General features: G+C 52.6%; 2 protein-coding genes across 12 annotated transcripts in view; both read left to right on the forward strand.

Annotated features, from left to right (window-relative positions):
• Positions 1-9,698, forward strand: part of ATP13A2 (ATPase cation transporting 13A2) — a 27,747-nt gene extending 18,049 nt beyond the window's left edge. For 6 of the 10 annotated variants that reach the window (XM_077312457.1, XM_077312460.1, XM_077312458.1 and 3 more), the window contains 16 exons: positions 591-779; positions 860-1,066; positions 1,409-1,522; positions 1,693-1,846; positions 2,240-2,360; positions 2,476-2,603; positions 3,144-3,298; positions 3,930-4,040; positions 4,348-4,427; positions 4,826-4,978; positions 5,430-5,526; positions 5,908-6,131; positions 6,304-6,455; positions 6,763-6,932; positions 7,298-7,464; positions 9,505-9,641. In XM_077312457.1, coding sequence (XP_077168572.1) covers positions 591-779; positions 860-1,066; positions 1,409-1,522; positions 1,693-1,846; positions 2,240-2,360; positions 2,476-2,603; positions 3,144-3,298; positions 3,930-4,040; positions 4,348-4,427; positions 4,826-4,978; positions 5,430-5,526; positions 5,908-6,131; positions 6,304-6,455; positions 6,763-6,932; positions 7,298-7,464; positions 9,505-9,541 — 2,259 coding nt within the window. In that variant the 3' untranslated portion in view covers positions 9,542-9,641. Of the gene's footprint in view, positions 1-590; positions 780-859; positions 1,067-1,408; positions 1,523-1,692; positions 1,847-2,239; positions 2,361-2,475; positions 2,604-3,143; positions 3,299-3,929; positions 4,041-4,347; positions 4,428-4,825; positions 4,979-5,429; positions 5,527-5,907; positions 6,132-6,303; positions 6,456-6,762; positions 6,933-7,297; positions 8,470-9,504 lie in introns of those variants that run through there. The other 4 variants (XM_077312453.1, XM_077312451.1, XM_077312454.1 and 1 more) reach the window with 3 other exon arrangements.
• On the forward strand, positions 9,680-19,967 carry MFAP2 (microfibril associated protein 2). Of its 2 annotated transcripts, XM_077312467.1 has the most exons (9): positions 9,680-9,827; positions 15,135-15,217; positions 16,092-16,166; positions 17,026-17,058; positions 17,212-17,298; positions 18,262-18,300; positions 18,584-18,671; positions 19,278-19,351; positions 19,576-19,967. In XM_077312467.1, the coding sequence occupies exons 2-9, from the start codon at positions 15,181-15,183 to the stop codon at positions 19,677-19,679; spliced, it is 537 nt and encodes a 178-aa protein (XP_077168582.1). In that variant the 5' UTR covers positions 9,680-9,827; positions 15,135-15,180; the 3' UTR covers positions 19,680-19,967. The 2 variants fall into 2 exon arrangements, with proteins under 2 accessions (XP_077168582.1, XP_077168583.1); XM_077312468.1 differs by lacking the exon at positions 17,212-17,298.
• The last annotated feature ends 164 nt before the right edge of the window (positions 19,968-20,131 follow it).

Consider the following 20,131-nt stretch of genomic DNA (forward strand, 5'->3'; position numbering starts at 1 on the left):
TGCTGGTAGTAATAGCAACTAGTAGCAAAGTGCCAAGATGTGCAGTGGTTTCTTGTGGCGCAGAGTGGTAAGGCAGCCGTCTGAAAGCTTTGCCCATGAGGCTGGGAGTTCGATCCCAGCAGCCGGCTCAAGGTTGACTCAGCCTTCCATCCTTCCGAGGTCGGTAAAATGAGTACCCAGCTTGCTGGAGGGCAAACGGTAATGACTGGGGAAGGCACTGGCAAACCATCCCGTATTGAGTCTGCCAAGAAAACGCTGGAGGGCGTCACCCCAAGGGTCAGACATGACTCGGTGCTTGCACAGGGGATACCTTTACCTTTACCTTTAGCAAAGTGCCAAATCTCACATGAGGGCCCTGAATTGTCCATAGGGAGGCCACTGGAAATGGGGCCCTCTGCCAAGCATTTCTTTCTGTCCACTGGCTAGGTAATATGGTCCCTATGCTAATCACTGCCAATACCCTCTTCCCCGTGGCTGCACTGCTGCTGGGATTTTGACTGTCAAGAGCAGCTTGCCAGAGTTCCTGGCTAGCATCTGATCAGTTTTCCTGCCTGGGCCATCTGTGAACCCTGTGATCCCCTCCTTGCCAGGTTCCTGCTTGGCAAATCGTGCTCCGAGGCTTGGATATTGTGACAGTAGTTGTGCCCCCAGCCCTGCCAGCTGCTATGACCGTGGGAACCATCTATGCCCAACACCGGCTGAAGAAGCACGGAGTCTTCTGCATCAACCCTTCCCAGATCAACCTCTGTGGGAAGGTTCGCCTTATCTGCTTTGATAAGGTAAGGAGGGAAAGCTGGGGTTGGGAGAGACGGGGTGTCCCTCTTGACTGCAGTCTGACCCAACCTGTGTTTGCCCCTAGACAGGAACCCTCACTGAGGAGGGCCTGGATATCTGGGGTGTTGTGCCCCAGGAGAACTGCTCTTTTCTGCCAATTATTCATGAGGTACGCTGCCTTTGTGAGGGCCCTTTGCTCCGGTGCCTGGTCACCTGCCACACAGTCTCTCTGCTTAGAGATCAGCCTGTTGGAGACCCTGTGGACCTCAAGATGCTGGAATCCACTGGCTGGGTGAGCAGAAAACCTCTCTGGAGGGGAGGACCAGATCCCTTTTCTGCAGAACCATCCCTCTCTTGGCCTCTAGAGTATGAACTCCTTTAGACAGGCAGGCAGGACAGCCAGCTATCAAAAGAATCCTGTAGACTGAAGTATGGTGGAAATGGTTGTTCATTAGAAAGTACTCATGGTGGTTTGCACATGTTAGTGAGCTGCCTGTCTATCTCCATGTAGCTGGCAAGGCCAGGGCATAAGCACATAGCTGTATGAGGGCTGCAGAATGTAGAAACAGAGGGAGCTGTTGCAAAGGGACTGCTGCATCTTCTCATGCTGCCCACCTGTCTGTCTGCCTTCCAGACCCAGGAGACAGTTGAAGGAATAGAGGCAGAGGCCCAAGTAGTTCAGTTTTTTGGGTCGAAGGCACTGGCTGTGATGAGGCCACCGCCCCTGGAGGACCAGCCATTTGAAGCAGTAAGTCTAAAGGGCCTCCTCAGGGGATGAAGGGTGTTCTCCTGGGAGCTTGGGTCTCCAGTGGGGAGCTGGATAAGAGCTCTTTTCAGTTGTTTATGCCATGCCACTTGGGTGAATTTGTGCCACAGAAAAATCCTGTCCCTCCCCGTCACCTTTTATTTTCTTTTCAGCATCAAGCGGGTCCCATTGCAGTCCTCCGGCGCTTCCCGTTTGCCTCATCCCTGCAGAGAATGAGTGTTTTGGTGAAGATGCCTGGTGGCAGCTCAGAAGCATTTATGAAGGGGGCTCCAGAAATGGTGGCCAGCCGTTGCAAGCAAGAGTCAGGTATGGCTGACCTGCCCTTGCCTTGCCCCACCCCTCAGCAGCCAGCCTGCTCTCCAAGGCACGCTGTGCTGGAGTTTCTTGAATTCTGTCCTGGTCTCCTGGGGGGAGGGTGGACTAGTTAGCCAGGCCTAGGGGTGGTGCTGTTCTGCCAGGGTGCTCAGGGTGCCAGGCCTACCTGCTTGGGCAATGTGCTTGGAGTGGGGGGCTGGTAAGGATTAGAGCAAGAGCCAAACCTTCCAGCATGGGGAGGCACAGACTTGGTCTTTCAAGGAGCATAAGCCTCCCCTCTACTATAGTTTTAAATATGGGGGCAGGTACAAATAGGAAAAAAAAACACCAAAACTTATCTCCCTGGGATTATATAAGGGTTGCCTTTCTGTCTCCCCCATGCAGTTCCTGTGGATTTCTCTGAAACATTGCGTCATTACACCAGCAACGGCTTTCGTGTGTTGGGGCTCTCATACAAACCCTTGACTGCTGCCAGGACCTTTGAAGAAGCCCAGGAGGCATCAAGGTGCCTGGGACGGGCTCCCTCCTCCTTCCCTCCCCCCCGCCCCACCAAGTCGCTTGACCTAGCCTCCTCCTGGGTTGGTTCTGCACTTCTGAGCAGGCTCTTCTCCTTGGGCCAGCAGGGACTCTGTGGAAAGCGGGATGCTCTTCCTCGGCTTCCTAGTGATGAAGAATGTCCTCAAGCCCGAAACAGCTCCTGTTATCCACCTGCTGCGCAGTGCTGAGATCCGGACTGTCATGGCCACCGGTAGCCAATGGAGGGCTTTATTTGAGGGTGGGGATTGGGGATGCTGGATATTGTTCATGGCTTTCTGAGTCCCGGGGGGTGGGGATAAGAAACAGTAGTAGGCAGGTGGGGGTCGGACCTAAGTTGGTGTCATGTCCCCACCAGCACAGTTGGGCACCACAATAGTGAACCTGGCCTCCACTGCAGCCTGTGGGGAGCAGGGCCTTGGGAACAGTTATCGGCCTCCTCTCATGCCTCTGTGCCCAAGAGGAGATGGATGTGGGAGGGATCTGGTGGCTTGGTTCTGAATGCCTGTGCCTCTGGAAGGCTGTCTCTTGGTCCTGTAGCCTAGGGAGGTGGAGAGTTGGCGGCTGGGCTGATGTCTGTCAGGGTAAGGGACAGAGCCTCTGCCTGGAGGCCTGCCTCCTCTCATTGGATCATGAGTTTCTGACATCTCCTTGCAGCTAAACTGCCAGGATTCTGTTCTATCCAATGTCAGTTTCTTGGTCTCCAAACACTGATCATTACAAATCCGGTCTGTATTCTCCCTTTTCTCATTAGGGGACAATATGCTCACGGCGGTGAATGTGGCCAGGAGCTGCCGGATGCTGGAGGCAGGGGAGCCAGTGGTCTTTGTTAATGCCGTGGCACCCGATGATGGCCAGCCGCCTGCCCTCAGGTTCATCCCTGCTGAGCCTCCCCCACAGCCACTGGAGGTACAGCCTGTCCTTGTCCCTCTGCCTGCAGGCTTTCCTGCTCCAGGAGGAGAGAGCCTGCAGGCATGGCTGGGAAGCCACTGCAAGCAACTCCTGGGGTGGGCAGAGATCACCTCGAGTGTAAAGTGGCCTGGAGGGGACCCTGTTGGAGGTCAGCTACCCCAGAGGATCTCCTCCCCTGGGCTGCTAGTCAGTTCCTGAAGTTTGGGATGACACCGGAAGACAGTGAAGGGCGTCTCTCCTTCTCCCATACTCTCCTTCAGCCTTGAAGAATGTGTATCCCATGAGAGCCTGCCCCTTGCCTTCTGCAGGAGAAATGTTCTGGCAATCAGTGAGACAGTTCCAGAGATCTTGCCACATACTTGTGTGGCCAAGAGCCAGGCTCCACTGCTCAGACCTGCAGGGTGGGATCAAGGGGGCCTTTGTTCTCCTTGGGGTCCCCCGTGGAGTTCTCTGGGCTCCAGTCTGGTGCATGGTGAAGAGCAGGCTCTCCAGACCCATGGAAGCTGTGGGATTTTAGCCACCCTACCTTGACCTGTTTCTTGCCCCTCCAGTCTGCAAAAGAGAGATTGATAGAAGAGGGGTGGCCTGGGTGAGAAAAGCCTGAGGTCTGGTTGCTTGAATCTTGCAGGGTTCCTACCAGCAGGAGAGCTACTTCCTGGAACAGCAGCATTCTCACTTTGCCTTGAATGGGAAATCCTTTGCAGTGGTCTGTGAACACTTCCGTCATGTCCTGCCAAAGGTATCCTCCCTCCGTCTCAGTTACGGTACATGGGCTGGCTGGGCAGAGACCCTCTGCTGGATGGGGGCAGGGAACCTCTTTGGGCTACATCTGTATCCCCACTTCTGACCTTTGCTCCTACAGCTGCTTCCTCATAAGATACTGAAAAGTTTGCAGCTTCCTGTGTTTGCTGAAAGAAGTTGCACAAGACATTTTGTGCATGTTTTAATTGTCAGAACACTTTGCAGGATGCATGCGATTTGCATACATTCTGCACATGAGCAGGCAGCGGCTGGCAGATATTAACACAAGTATTTGTTCTTGGCAGATATTGGTGCGAGCCACAATTTTTGCCAGGATGTCACCTGACCAGAAAGCTCTCTTGGTTCGCAGTTTGCAAGACCTGAAGTAAGCTTTTGGTTATTTCCTTCCTCTGTTTCTGGAAGCTTGTGGCCAGGTTGGAAGTGTGGTGACAGTGGCAAGAGTTCTGTCCTCAGTGCCAAGGAGGTAGGGTGGCCACAAAGGATATGTGGCCAAAAACCCTGGAAAGCAACTGGGCCAAGCACAAGGCCAGAAGGACTGCAGGTAGCCAGGGCTACCCTTGTGTGCTGGTGGCTGGCCAGTGAGAGATCATCAGTGCTTGACACCTTGCAGGGAGTAAGAGGAAAAACTGTGGGTCTGGGTAGGCTGATGCAAGAGGATGATGGCAGTCAACCTGTGTGAAGTATTCACCATGGGAAGCATGAGGGAGGCCTGGTCTGGTCTCACCATGGCCAAATGTTTGTCTGGGTGTTCTTTGCCTGCAGCTACTGTGTGGGGATGTGTGGGGATGGAGCCAATGACTGTGGTGCCCTGAAGGCAGCCGATGTAGGCATCTCGCTCTCAGAAGCAGAAGCTTCCATGGCCTCACCTTTCACATCCAAAATTGCCAACATTGAATGTGTGCCCATTGTCATACGGTAGGTCTCAATAAGGCGTCCCATTGGGTGGGGGGTGGTGAGCTGGAAAGAGAATCCACTGCCAGTGATCTTTCCATTTGTGAATGGCTGGATGGAGACACTCCAAGACTCAAGAGCTTTAGTGTTGTCTCAGTTTTAAGAATTAGCCCCTTTGAGTACTGTTGGGTGGGGGGTGGTACTGGAGTGTGGTGCTTATGTGACCTAGTTTCCCTGTTCAAGAGAGAGAGAACTACAGGTTTTGGACAATAAGAATCTTCTGACGTCCATGGTGTATGCACATCCCTATGCTCTTGTCCCCACTCCTTGGCGACTTGGCCCCACCAGATTGTAAAACCCCTTTCCTCTTTCTGAGTCACTGAGGAAGAACCAAGCATTCTTTGCTCTGCTGGTGGTCATGCTGGCCAAGGAGCCAGGAGCCTGAAGGCAATGGTGTGCTGTCCCTTCCTTGCAGGGAGGGCCGATGCTCTCTGGTCACCTCCTTTGTGGTCTTCAAATACATGGCCCTATACAGCTTGGTGCAGTTCGTCTCTGTGCTCCTGCTCTACACGGTAAGGCTTGCCACACAGCAAGAGAGGTGCCCCTTAGGGCTGAGCTCGCTAGACTCTGCTGTCTCCCCACTCACTGCCAGCTGTACAGTCAGGGCCATACTCTGCAACTGAAGAAGGCACGAATGTAAGCACAAATGGACCATGCTACAAAAAGGGTGCGTGTGTGTGTGTGGAGTGGATGGGTGGGTGGCACAGTTTGAAATGGGCAGAGCACTTCAGCTTATAAATGGATTTTAAAATGCTTTCTGAAGCCTTTGCCCCCATGCTGTTTTACAAGGAATTGGACTAGCAGTGGATAACCACTGATTTCAGATGACCATTTGAAAGGGACCTGGGATGAGTGTCCATAATGCTCTTTTCCAATTCCCTACCACACTTCAGATTAACACCAACCTCAGTGACTTGCAGTTTTTCTTCTTCGATCTGGTGATAACCACCACCATAGCAGCTCTGATGGGCAAGACTGCGCCAGCCAAGGAGCTGGGTCCAGAGCGCCCACAAGGAACGCTGATCCACCCCATCGTCTTGGGCAGTCTTCTCCTCCAGACGGGACTCCTTGTTGCCATCCAGGTCATCTGCTACTTCATCACCACCTCTCAGAGTTGGTGAGTGGCCACAGAATTTGATGAGTTGCCCCCTCGGGCCACCCTGTAACTGTGGGCTTCCACTAACCCCTTTGCCACCGGGCACTGAACAGAAGGTGCAGGAAACTGCTTTCATCTCACGCTGGCAGTGGTCCTGGTGAGTGGTAACATCTGGCTACTGCACTTTCCCCAGGTATGTCCCACTGAACAGCACGGTGACGGCCCCAGAGAACCTCCCGAATTACGAAAACACGGTTGTCTTCTGCATCTCAGGGTTCCAGTACCTCATTCTAGCTGTGGCCATATCCAAGGGCTATCCTTTCCGGAAACCCCTCTACAGCAATGGTGAGCCCCGCCCCCAGCACAGTCCATCTAGGCTGCTAGACAGTGCTTGTAGCCCAGTGGTCTCCATGTGCTCACTGCCCTCCCCTTCTCAGGGGGACCTCGCCTAGCCCCATGAGCTGCCCAGTTTTTGAATTTCTGAGCAGTGACCTCAGGAGGGTTCTGCAAGTTGGGGGTCTCCTCTCTCCCTTTCTCTTTTAGTTTATTATCTTGAGTGACATCTAGACAGAAAGATTGGGGAGGGGGGCAGTCTGGAGCTGAGCATTGCTCCCCCTCCCTGGTTGTTCACTGTCTCTCTCCCCCCCCCCAGTGTTTTTTTTGGTTGCCCTCTTAGTACTGTTTGGCCTCATGATCTGGTTAACCCTTTACCCACTGGGCTTCATGAACATGTTCACTCTGAAGAACATTGACGACATGAATTTCAAGCTAGTGTTGCTTGGCATGGCCACACTCCATTTCTTCATGGCCTTTGTGCTGGAGGTAAGGGGGGGACATAAACAGGGTACGGAAGAGAAACCAGCAGGCAGAAAGGAATCCTGCTAGCCCCTTGGGAGGATTTATCCAGTGAACAAAATCTGCCATGTGTTTAGAGTGGGCTAAGGGAAGGAGCATGCCTTCCTGACATGCAGCATGAACTGTTGTTGCATTAAGTTGTCCAGGGGGCTGTGGTGGCTGTGGCTTTTAGAAATGGTGAGACAAGTGAGTGGAGCGGCTGCCCATAGCTCAAGGGCCCCTACAGCTGCCTGTGGAACTTTTGCCAGGAGGGCCTGCTTGAGGCAGCTGGCAGACTTCTGCCCCGTGACCTGAGCAATTCCTGACTGAAAGCGTTCTGTCCTTCGTTCCAGACCTTTTTGGACCACAGCTTGCTGGAGGGCTTCCGGAGGCTGCGCCGCAAGAAGGCCTCCAAGAAGATCTTCAAGAGGCTGGAGAAAGAGCTCTGCCAGCAGCAGCCCACCTGGCCCCCGCTCTATGAACCTCACTTTGCCCCTCCGACCAGCTCCCTCATGGCAAGGTGATGCTGCCAAAGGTCCTTGTGTATCTGCTTCAACTCTCCCATGGACGTGCGGGTGCCTAGCTTTTTTCCCCTGGGCAGCAGTTGCTGCCCCACAGGATGTGCTGGCAACAAACTGTTGGAGACTTGAGTGACAGCTCCCCCAGGCAGGAGGTTTTGCCTGTGGGGCCCCCTGCACTGGCGCCCCACAAGGCCCTCATCTGGTAGGGAACGCTTTGCCTGTGGCTGTCCTGTCCCCTCTTCCCCCACCACTCCTTTTGCGGGTTCTGTGATGGGATAGGGCAGGGTAGATGGCCATGGGTTCCTGCCTTAACCCAGAGTGGCCTGCTTGGTGTTGGTGGACAGAGGACATCTTTGGCTTCACCAGGCCTGGCCAGGGTATTGGGTTGGGCTTTGTTTGGGGCTCAGTGTCAGGAGGGCTTTTACACAGAATGCATTTCCTGAGTGGCCCTGACCAGCTGACTGCAATCCCAGTGGGAGGTCCATAGCTCCTTCCCTACCCCTGAGCAAGCGTCATAGTGCCATTCTCTTCTTCTGCCAAGTATGCTTTTAAGGAAGCACAGGTGTTCTGCTTCCTTCTGCAACTTCTCTTTCTTCTTGTGCCTGTGCAGCAGCTGCTGGCCTAGGAGCACAGCGGCCAGCCTGCTCCCTCCCGGTTTCAGAGTTACCATCTAGGCAGGTGCACCTTCTCCCCCCTTCTTCTAGCAATTCTGATCTGCTCATCACTGAAGAAAGCAGAATCGACCATTGCTAAAATGTGGGCATATAGCCCTTTCTTGGTGTTTGGGAGTGTAGTTCTTCAGCAGGCATCTCAAGGCACCCCTGGGACAGCTACCTTCCCTCAAGAACCACTGAAAGAAGGCATGGCAGGTTCTGTGTCTTTGCAGTAGGACCATTCCTTCCCCCCAAAGGTCTGTTTTCTCCCAAAGAGAGACAACAGTGTCCAGGCCATTTATGTGGTTGTGAATGAGTCCAACAATAAAGATATTATATTTTCTTGACAAATGGTTGTGGTGTGCTGGTTTTACAGCAGAAGCCGGCAGGGTTGGTCCACACAGCGTCTGCCAAGTCTAGCATCTTCTTGGGCCAACCGGTTTGAAGGCTGATGTCTCCCAGCAATATCATCTGTTCTAGGGTGGCCTGCAAATGAATCGAGCCCAAGCTTAAAGCAGTTTTGCACATCAGGCCTCTCCCTTTTATTGCATCTCCCAACAACCATCTTGTGCCGGTGTCTTAGATTGAGAAATCGCGGTGGACTCAAGGCCACATGCCAGGCTTCTGTGATTGAGTGGAGGATTTGAACTCGGTTGCCCCAGACCAGTCCCTTTGACTAGGGAGGAACCCCTGAAGCGTTTTTCAGGCCTGTAGGACCCCCGGAAGTGGTGACATGCCCCTTCAGGGAAGTGGGCATGGAAGTAAGAGGTGTGAGCCAATCTGTCAGCAAATAATTTACTATTTCCATTGTAAAGAAAGAGATTAGCCTTGTGGAACAACAAGGAAAGTGGGCTCCGGTGACATCCAAAGTACTGGAAAAGGCTGTGTAAACCTGGGGAACTCACCGGAATCCTGGTTGGGAATCCCTGCCCCAGACCATTAAGCTCTCTCAGGCCTTATGAATGTAAGAGAGCTTTTCACCATGGATCCCAGTAACAGTCAGCCTTCTTGGTTTTGGTCTTTAGTGGAACATAGGCCTGCTTTTCCTTAGCATTGGGTGGGTTTTTCTACTCAAAAGACAGCATGGCATGCTCTCAAAGAAGAGGCTTTCCCCTAAAGCTAAGGAATTGTCCTTTTATTTTCAAGACAGTCCTGGAATGCTTTTGCTAACTCTACCACTGAGCACATGCAGAGTGCATTTCCCTGAATCATGTAAACATGTGGACCCATTGCGTTTCCTCCAGGCAGCCTTAATGGTGGGGGTGGGAAATGCCTCGAGGCTGCCTGCTGCATCTCCAGTGGTGCTATCCTTTCCACTTCAAGCCAGGTGCCTGGAATTGTGAACGGCAGTCCTGTTTGGGTAGTTCGGCTGTGCTCTCTCCACAGGTCGGAGTGCATGCAACCTGCCCCTGGAGTTCTCTAAGCGCTTCCTTTGGATTGTGCAGCCTTCCCCCAAAGCAGAGCCAACGGCGCTAGTGAAGGCGGAGGGTTGCGTTCCTCCCTCAGCGGCTCTCTTCCCTGGCCCCCAAGAGGACCCGGCGGGGGAGGCTGTGAAGCAGAAGGAGTTAGGACCCAGGAGCCGCGGCGTCCGAGCGACCAGCCCGCGCCGCCGCCGCCGCCGCCGCCGCTGCTTTCGAAGAGTGCAGCCCCACCGAGCGCGCTCGCTCTCTCGCTGTCTCGCTGTCTCGCTCGCTCTCTGCCCCGGCCAGGTAAGGCTCCAGCTTGGGCGTCGGCCGCTTTGGGGAGCGGCCGCGTGGCTGCGGGATGGGGGTGGGGGCGTCTCTGCTGCTGGCCTTTCTTTCCTTTGCCAAAGGGGCTTCGGGGAGTCCGACGCTCGCAGGCGACTCTCGGGATCCGGGGCAGAGGGGCGCGTGGTATGGCTTCGGCGCCCCTTTGCAGCCCAGGGTTTGTATTGGGGCCGGAGCGCCCACCCGCTGCCCGAGCTAGCTTTATGGAACTTTTGCGAACAAACTTCGGTGTGACGGAGGACGAGCATTCCTATCCCAGGGGCTGGAGACCCCAGCCCCGCCCCGGGAGGGAGGGAGGGAGAGGGGGGCCGCCTGGCCCGGCCCGGCCTTTTGTTCTTTCTACCCCGGCCCTTGGCTGCCGGCCGGCTGTTTTAGTGGGAAAGGGGGGGCGGCCTCGCCAGTCGGCTGATTACTGCCAGATGTGCTTTGCGGAGAAAGCGCGCGCGCACACACAGATACATCTGGCTTGCCCTGCGCTGGGGGCTCAGGGAAGCCTTCCCCTCATCCGAGGGGCGGCGGCCTCTGGGGTGCTCCGGGCGCATCTCTGAGCAGGAGCAGAGCACCTTTTTGCACCTGTGTACATGCCACAGAAGGCTCCAGTCTGGCCATTGTTGGAAATCTCTTGAGGAGCGGAAAGGGAGTATGTTTAATTCTGTTTTTTCCTCCAGGCTTACTGAGCACAGGAAGATTTCTTCTGACGAGAACTTAAATCTTCCAGAACCAACTCCTCACCTGAATGGACATTTCTCAGTAGGATTTACTGGGGAAGCTCTGTACAGGATCTGGGGTAGTTTTGGGGGTGTCTTGGTGGTCAGGGACTGGGTAGCTCCCCAAAGGATCAAGGGCTGCCCACAGACTGGCTGCCTGTGCCCTGGGACAGGTGAGCCAGGCTGTCACAATCTGCTGACCCTAGTGCCAGGGCCCAGCACTTGAGTGGAGACATGCAGCTTTGGAGCATGGGCATCCTTGCTCTTCTCCGCCAGACACCGGGGTCAAACTGGGGTCCAAAGCTGCCCTGAGGCTTTCACCGGGTGCACCCTGAACAACTGTGGCGGGGGTGTAGCTCCTCTTGAACACTTTGCCCAGCAGCAGGTGAAACACAGCAGACAGCCCAGCTCTGAGCTGTCTGGCACACTCCCCCTGCAAGAGGGGTCAGCATGTGCTGGTGTGTGTGTGCGCAAATTAGAACTTAAAGTTTCTTTGTGATAATGGAGAGTCTGGAGTGCTGGCCGTGTAGCGGCTTGTATATGCACTGCACAAGAGCCAGATGCCATATCTGCAGAGGTGAGGGGGATGTCCCAGAAGTTTTCCTCAGGTGGGAAGCAGAACTTGTCCTGGGTGGGGTGCAGTGGGGTGAGAGGGTATCCTGCTACAAGTATGCTAGGTGGGGGCGGGGGCCACTGTTTTTCTCTCGTGGGCCACAGATCAAGCCTCTGTCTAGGGGCAGACTGGTCATTTCACTCACAGGGAAATGACCTCTAGGGCTACCGGTGGCTGGCAGCAAGCCAAGCCCCAGTTGCCCTGCCTGGGCCGCAGAGGCCACTTGGTCCTGACCCTTCTGCAGCCACAGTGGCTTTTATTGACTCACCAACTATCTCCTCCTGCACTGCTCCCAGTTGGGGAGGGGGAATCGACCCCCCAGAGCTGACTGGCCCTGGAGTGCTGGCTCATAGCATAACAGGGGCTCCTCAGCTGGACTTATTCCAGGGCCAAATCGGCTTCCCCACCTGCTCCTGCCTCTGTGTGGTATCCCTTAGTTCTTTGGCTGGTATCCATCCTCTCCAGCATCTCTTGTGTGGAGGTCAGGCAATGCGATTTGTTGGTCATGGGCAAGGGGCCCTCCAGGCAGTTGCTGAAGTTCTGCTGCCTGCAAATGGCAGGCTGAGGCCTAAACATGCTTGCTTCAAGAGAGGCCGCTCGTCTCTTTGGCCTGGCAAGGATCGGTGCCACCATGCAGACTGCTTCTGCTTATGCCACGGGTACATCTGGGGAGTGTCATTCTGTCTAAAGAGGCAGCTGAGAGAATCACACAGGGAAAAGAATGCAATGTGTACCATACTGAACTCCATACAGGAAGAACAGTAAGGCAATGCTTGAGAGCAGAAAAGCCACACTGCACATGCTCAGAGGCACTGTCTTCTCTATTAAGAAGTTGACAGTGGCAATGAGTCCCAGAGCTGCTCCAAGGCAAGCCAGGCTGGCCCCAGCCAAAAACACACACTCAAATGAGAATGGATGTGGGGGAAGGGGCTTTGTTCTATCATTCCATCTAGGCTGGTTGATTAGAAGTTCCATGTCCCTTCATGAAACCTATATTTTGTGTTTCTCAGGAGGCGCTTCATGCTCACGTGACATTTGACTTAACAGTCGGCTGATTTCTCCCCTCCCCCACTGATTAATGCACATGTCCCTCCTAACCCTTCCATACTACTCCCTCTCCCTTCCTCAGGGGTATTCTTCTCCAGTTTGTTGGTTCTGCACAGACACTATTTCAACATCAGCTTTGCTGACTCAGCACAGAATTTGAGACCTTGTGTGTGCTTGCGTGTGCGTGCCTGTGCGCCTGTGTGTAGGAAGCCTTCTGTTTGCAGTTCAGGCAGATGTGTGTATGTGGGGTCTCTGGCTTGGAAGTAGGGTGCGAGAAACAGAGTGCCTGTCTAGCACAGGCATAAGGACCGGTGGGGATTTTTTCTTTATTTCTAGGGTGGGTCTAGCTTCTTTCTGTAAAAATTAAAGGCACACTTGCTTTGGGGCTGTGCTCACAGGGACTGTCTCTGAGCCTGGAATATGTCTGACCCACAACCGCAAAATGTGTAAAAAAACCCCCAAACAAACAAGAAACCCTTAGTATAAATGTGTGCAACCCTACAGTTTAGGTTTTTAACCTTCTTTATCATATATTTGCGTAGCTAGAAATACTGAAATCATCTTAGTTTTGGTTTGTCCTTGCAGCCCCCAAGAGGTTCTAGAGGGGCAAGGACTCCCTGCCTGCAATTCAAAAGCAATACAGGTAGACCTGCCATCCTGAGAGTTGGTGGATTACCTAAGGCATCTCCCAATTGCATTAAATTTGTTCCTTTAAAATCAAAATTCTACAAAAGAGTTTGTTTTGTTTAATTTAACCCAAATGGGTTCATTTAGACAATATTTTTTTGTGGGTGGGGTTGTTTATAAGATTTAGATAGTTCTAAAATTAGCATCATTTAAAACAATCTTGTTCCAGTTGATACCATGGACAATTGTTAACTTGTATTGATATCATTTTTAATGTTATTGGCACATTGGAGTACCACATTTCTTTTTTTGCACATTGAGGGGTGCTACAATAAATAAGAGGATTGCAGATGATACTGTGTGTAGAATATATTATTATTCTTTACAAAACTTATATCCCATTTTTATACCCTTACGAGAATTGTCAAGGCAGCTAACAATTTAAAACATATAAAAGTACATTATAACACCATTAAAACCAACCTCCCTTTCAAACATACATAATTAAAATTATAGTTAAAGACTTTTTTGAAGGATCCATTCTTCTCGGTGGTGGGGGTTGGGTCCTGAATGCAGCCTCCAAAGAACAAATTTACCCAGCTCCTACCACCAACCCCAAAAGTGCACCACACACTCCCACCAGACCGGCTTCCTGGGCACTTGCCAGAGACTGTGCCAGAAGGGGCAGGGCAGCTCTTGCTTCTTGGGCAGAGGGACGCCTTTCCTCCTGGAGGGAGATAAAACCTGACTCGTCCCCCAGAGATTCCTGGGTGAGATTGCTCCCCGCTGTCCCCTCTTCTTCATATCCTAAAGGGAGAGTTAAAAGCGTTCCAGCTCACATGTCCAACTGCTCCGAGGCCTCTGCCCACTTCCCCTACCGTGGGGGAAGACAAGCTGCAACTCCCTTCATGGAAGTGTGTGTGTGCGCATGTGAAAGCTTATCCTTTTAATACAATTGTGTTGGTCTTCAATTGTGTTGCTTCTTCAAACCTGCACAGCGATCCACCTGAATTGATACATGAAACAATTGAAATACATGCAAAACACAAAACCATTGATTAGGAAGGAGAGATCACTGCAGGAACGATACGCAACACAAAAAGTCATCCTTCACTGCTGGCAGAAGACGGTAATGCACAAGGAGAGATGAATCCTTTTGAGAGTCAGCATGTGTAGTGGTTAACAGCTGCAGATTCTAATTTGGAGCAGGTTTGATTCTCCACATGCAGCAAGCTGGGTGACCTTGGGCTAGTCACTGTTCTCTCAGAGTTCTCTCAGCCCCAGACAGTTTGGTGTAGTGGTTAGGAGTGCGGACTTCTAATCTGGCATGCCGGGCTCAATTCTGCACTCCCCCCACATGTGGCCAACTGGGTGACCTTGGGTTCGCCCCGGCACTGATAAAACTGTTCTGACCGAGCAGTGATATCAGGGCTCTCTCAGCCTCACCCACCTCACAGGGTGTCTGTTGCGGGGAGAGGAAAGGGAAGGCGATTGTAAGCTGCTTTGAGCCTCTTTTGGGTAGAGAAAAGCAGCATATAAGAACCAACTCTTTTTCTTCTACCTGCCTCACAAGGTGCTTGTTGTGAGGAAAAGGAAGGAGGGCAATGATACGCCACTTTGAGACTAAGAAGAGAGGAAAGCAGGCTAGAAAAATGAATTGTTCTTCTTGCCTGACCCTGCCTGAGCCACAGCTGCCTCCGGCTTAGTCTGTGGCCAGCCTGCAGTGGGTTTTCAGGACAGAGCAACATCTTAAGCCCCAGGTCAAATCTTCCACCCACAAATGGCCTTTCCCTGTTGTTGGGATTAAGCTTCAGGCTGCTGGATCTGTAGTGGCATATATGGTCTTGATCTCACTGCATTGTTTCTTACTTGCCTAATACTGTTTTCTGCCTAACCATGTGTCTACTGTTTGTTTTGCTTCAAGATTTCTATAAGCCTTGCTCTGCTATATTGCTGCTTATATGCCTTATCCTCTAAACTTAATGGGTTTGCATTGTGTCATATCCCTGATATCTCGGCGAGAACAGTAGGTTATAAATAGTGTGAACAAATAACATCTGTATACTTGCAGTCCTACCGAACCACGGCCACTGAAGCTGAAACCACTGCACATTTGTGCATAGTTGTTTTCAAACAAATCTGCCACATTTGATTCTGCATTTCCATCCAAATGTTCTGCAAAGCTGCCATTTGAGGCTTGTCTCTTGCACTGCTTGTCATGAGCTCCTGGCCTGCTCCTCAGTTGGTGCTGCATTATACCTTCCCATCTCACAGGCTGCTGCAGAAACCTCCCAGCGGTTGACTGTGCCCTTGCCAGGCCATGAGGACTCTGGGCCTGTTCGTCCTCTGCTTGCCAGGTGAGTGTGCCAATCCTGCAGCTGCAGCAGAAGTGCTAGGAAGGAGCAGTTCAGTGGAGCAGAGTTTCCTGCTGCAAACTAATCTCAGAGAGAGGGGGCATGCAGAGGGAGCTTGCCATTCAGAGTTCAGAGACCTAGTTCCATTCTTCAGCCTGGCTGGGAAGGTTGCTAGTAGGTGAGACTCCCATTTGCTTGTCAGGGCTGCAGGACTGGTAGGTGTGCTTCGGCTGCCCAGTTGCAGAGACACATTTAAAGCTTGTGTCAGTGGCACCAAGAACAGCTTCTGGTAATACAGCTTCATCAGCCCTTAATAGAAATGGCTTTCTGTGTTACAGGGTTGACCTAGCTTTTGAGATTTTGCCACATCTCATTGAAGCGGGGACAGGAAGAGTACTTGTGTTGTCCACTCCCTTTAAGTTACAGGGTAGCAGGTGGAGATACTTCTTAGCCAGTTGTCTGGATGGTTCTGTGCAAAATCTCAGAAGCTACTCCAAAGCAGCAGCACCAATCCTGACCAAACTCCTTAGCGAGGGAATCATTTCAGTTGGTGGCAGGCAGAGCTGTGTACCTGGTGGGTTTCCCCAGGAAGCAGAGACCACCATGGAGATGGCATACTGCCCCAATTGGTGTTGCATCTACCAAGGAGAGGAGGTGACCCAAAGATAACCAGCAGATCTGAAACAGCGGGAAAAGTTGGTGGGAGGGGAGGAGGTTCCCTGAGGGACGCATGGGACTTTTGGTCCTGATCTCTCTCCAAGTTGCTAGGCAATCCTACAGGCACGCATGAGTCAATTTCCAAGAGAGTGCACAATCTACTTTATCTGGCCTCTGCAAGAACACAACTCCCGAACCCCTCTGTCTTTGTTCCTTGCAGTGCTTCTGGCTCAGGGACAGTATGACCTTGGAGACCCAGCATACCATGACATGCCGTACATACCCTACGAAATAGGTAAACGAATGGCAGATGCCAGCTTGGAGGTCTTTGGGTTCTTGCCCTCATTTGCCTTTTCCTGCGGCTCTGTAGAGCTGCATCACTGAACTGTGTTCCGACTTCCTCCGGGCTCTCAGCACTGCATGTGGATCTCCTGACAGCTACATATTCCCAGTTTTGCATCCTGTCCACAGGAGAAATGGGCTTCATCCAGCTGGGTTGGATGCAGTGGTCACAAGACAAAGATGATGGGGGTACTTTGGCCTTGGGGAAAGTGTTCTTTGGTGTGTGTGCACACATTTTAAATAGACAAAGACCCAGAAGCTGTTGTGGGGGAGTGGAAATTCTTATTGCGCTGTAGGTCAGCAAAGCTGTGTCAGGTTGTCTGGGGAAGATCACAGCAATTTTAAACATTTAACTGGGTTTATTCCTTTCAAGTTTTCTGTAAACCTGGTGTAACCTTAGACTCACTTGCAATATTTGATCCACATGGGACATTTTAAAAAGAAATCCTCATTTCTGAAATAGAACAAGAAACCACTATAATCAGACTACCATCAGTCTCACTGTTTGGGTTCTCAAAGGTGGTGTTTGGCTGTTTCCATCCCATAAACATGCCTTTCTGCTGCACAATAACCTTTGCCCACCTTGAGTCTTCAAATATAAATCATAGGGGAAATGTTGCTGTGATTTTATTTTCTTAGACGGATGGAAATGGAGAGATGTATTTGGTGTGGGTATGCGTGGGGGAGGTCCTGTTTGGTCTTCCAACCCCCATTGTATTTGTCAAGTTTTATTTTCAACATCATTAAGCTCAGGGAGACAGCCCCAGTCCCTGTGCATAAAGTGTGGTCTTTCTCCTCCCCCTTTCTTCCAGAAAGCCAAGATTATTATGACTATGCTGGTAACGGTAAGCTATCCTCTTTCCCTCCATTACTTTGGTGGTGTAATGGCGTGTGGGAGGGAGGCATAGCCATTGCCCCAGATGGGGAGCAGGGGATGGGGCGGCAGTGAGATGGGGGCTCTCCCAGATGAAGGCTGAGGGCCTGTGCTTCCCTTGTAGACATTGCCTCACAGACTCCAGAAGAGCAATATCCATACCAGTCCCAGCAGCAGAGCCAGCAGGAGGCAATCCCAGCTCCAACCCCAGGTCAGCTCTGGCTTCCTCTTGAGGGAAGCATCTGCAGCATGAGGAAGGTGGGAACCGCTTGCCCATCAGTAAGAGGGGGTGGAGGGCTTTCTGGGGACCCCAGACAGAGCCTCCCTTCCCCACTGCACTGTCCTGTTGACACAGAGAGATCTGGAGTCTCTGACTTTGTGGATCATCGAGGGACCGTCCTACCCCTGCTCTTCACAGAGGCAGGATCACCACTTGCTGGTTCAGGGCCATAGAAATTGTTGTCTATTTGCACACTGAGCTGCAAGGCAAAGTCCTGCTTTCCCCCCTCAGAATCAGACCCCCACAAAAAAAGATCTTCTTGCTCAGATCCAAGCTCTGCCCTGAGCCTCAAGGTGACCCCCCTTCACAGATTGCATCAGTGTAGTGTTTTTTCAGCCCCTGCACCTCCAGATGAGGGTCTCCAACCCACACTCTGCACTTTTCAGTGTGTTGGTTCTCTCACCCTCAGCTGTCTGAACAGCTGAAATCGGATGCTGGAGCAGAGGTTTTGCTCTTTGAGGCCACTGTCCTCTTTGTGGTCTCAGACACTCTGTCTTCATAGAATCCTAGAATAATAGAGTTGGAAGGGACCTCATGGGTCATCTAGTCCAACCCCCTGCACTATGCAGGACACTCACACCCCAATCGCTCCTCTACTGTAACCGGCCACCCCTTTGACTTCAAAGAATCAGCCTCTCCATCAGATGGCTGTTTAAAAATTTCCAAAGATGGTGCACCCACCACCTCCTGAGGAAGCCTGTTCCACTGAGAAACTGCTTGGTCAGGAACTTCTTCTGGATGTTCAGATGGAATTTCTGTTGAATTAATTTCATCCCATTCATTCTGGTCCATCCCTCCAGGGCAAGAGAGAACAACTCTGCTCCATCCTCCATATGGTACCCTTTTAAATGCTTGATGGTTATCAGATCCCCTTCTCCATCCCCCCTCTTCTAGGTATTCCTGAGACGGAGCCCACAGAGCCTGGGCCCTTTGGTAAGAGGCAGAGGTGGCTGCCACCCACCACAACTTGGGGAAATTCTTCGGGAGCTGGGCAGGGGTAGGGGCATTAATGTGCTGAGTGTGGTTCTAAACCGCCAGTGCATCCAATTATTCAAATATTTATTGGGTCAGGAGGGGAGGGGGTGGGAGATTGGATGTGTGGCCATTGAAACGCCTTTAAGGCTGCTGCTAAATGTGGGACCAGGTGACACCCCACATCTGAGAGGCTGCTGAGGTCACTTCCATGCAGCCCCCTCACCCCTTATTGTGCCCACAGACTGCCAGGAGGAGCAGTACCCCTGCACACGGCTGTACTCAGTCCACAAGCCCTGCAAGCAGTGTGTGAACGAGCTCTGCTTTTACAGGTGAGGGGGCTGTCCCTCCTACCTAGGTACCATTTTGGCGGGGGGTGGGTGGGATGTTTACTACCAAGGTACATTGCTTCAGAATTCATCAAGCCAGGTATGGATGGAGCCTTGTTAGTGCCCTTCCTTTCTGCTTGCTTCCTGCCTTTCAGCCCCTCACCTTACTTCCTCAAGGGAGCACCTTTTCTCCTGCCCCCCCTGCTGCCTCAAGGGCCCCCCAGCACAGGAACTCCCTTGTGGGGTGCCTTTGGGACTCTCAATAGAGCAAGGGTGCTCAGAGGGCATGGTGGGATGTCCATGGAGACTAACAGAGGGAGCAGGGTGTTGCCAGGGAGGGGGCTCGGTGGGGGCTGTGGCATCTCTGTGTCACCCTCTGTGGCAGGGAAGCTGAGACTCCTGTTGGGCTTTGGGGGTGGGGAGGATAGCTTTCCTTATGCAGCCATGTTGTGGTCTCAGTGGGGGGCACAGTGCCAGCCCCAGGAGAAGGAGGGGCTGGCCCTTGTGCATTTCCCAGAAGGGGGGGAGCTGGCCCTTATGCATTCAATTACGTCACTAATGGGCTGCTTTTTTTGTGTTTTCACCCACAACTCCCCCTCCCACTTGTAGCCTGCGGCGGGTTTATGTGATCAATAAGGAAATCTGTATCCGTACCGTCTGTGCCCATGAAGAGCTGCTCAGAGGTAAGGCCATTCCCCACCCCTGCCCAAGGCAAGTCAGGCAGGAAAGGGAGGCATCAGAGCTAACCAACACCTCCTGTGAGGAACAGCTCCTGCATGGCCCACCCTCCGCTTTCTCCCTATCCCCAGCTGCAGCCAGCACATACACCCCTCTGCAAGGAAGAGGAAGCAGGCTGGCTGTCACCAGCATGGCTGATGGGCCCCTTGTCTTGCTTGTGCTTCCACAGCTGATCTCTGCCGTGACAAGTTCTCCCGGTGCAGCGTGATGGCAACCAGCGGCCTATGCCAGGGCATGGCGACCTCCTGTGCCAGAAGCTGCGGGGGCTGCTAGGTGGCAGGAAGGGAACCCCCTCTGTCTGCTGGCACATGGAATTCGCAGGGAGGGGCTGCTGTCAGCTGTTGAAGCTGTGCAGACGCTGGCAGGAGCAGCTCATCGCACCCTCCCCCACAATTGTGCTTGGAAAGGCATGGGCATAGTGGCCAGTTTCTGTGTGGGTGCGGCTGGGCTACAGTGGCTCAGCTCCTGGGACCTGCCTGTCTTATTAAGGGAAAATTGGGGGGGGGGAGGGGGGTCATTCCTTTTCTACACAATGTTAAGTAAACCAAAAGTATTACCTCAGCTTGTAGCCGGCCTGTCTCTCCCCACAATGATCAAAAGCTTTGAGGGCCCTTTGGGCACCCAGAGGGCAAAACTCTGTACCGTGTGTGACCCCCACCCCCGCCACAGTTTCCAGAATATCACAGTTGCTCACAGGGAGGAGGGGGGCTGGGGTGAGAGTCATG

Source organism: Paroedura picta, chromosome 15, assembly GCF_049243985.1.
Source record: "Paroedura picta isolate Pp20150507F chromosome 15, Ppicta_v3.0, whole genome shotgun sequence".
NCBI lineage: Eukaryota > Metazoa > Chordata > Lepidosauria > Squamata > Gekkonidae > Paroedura > Paroedura picta.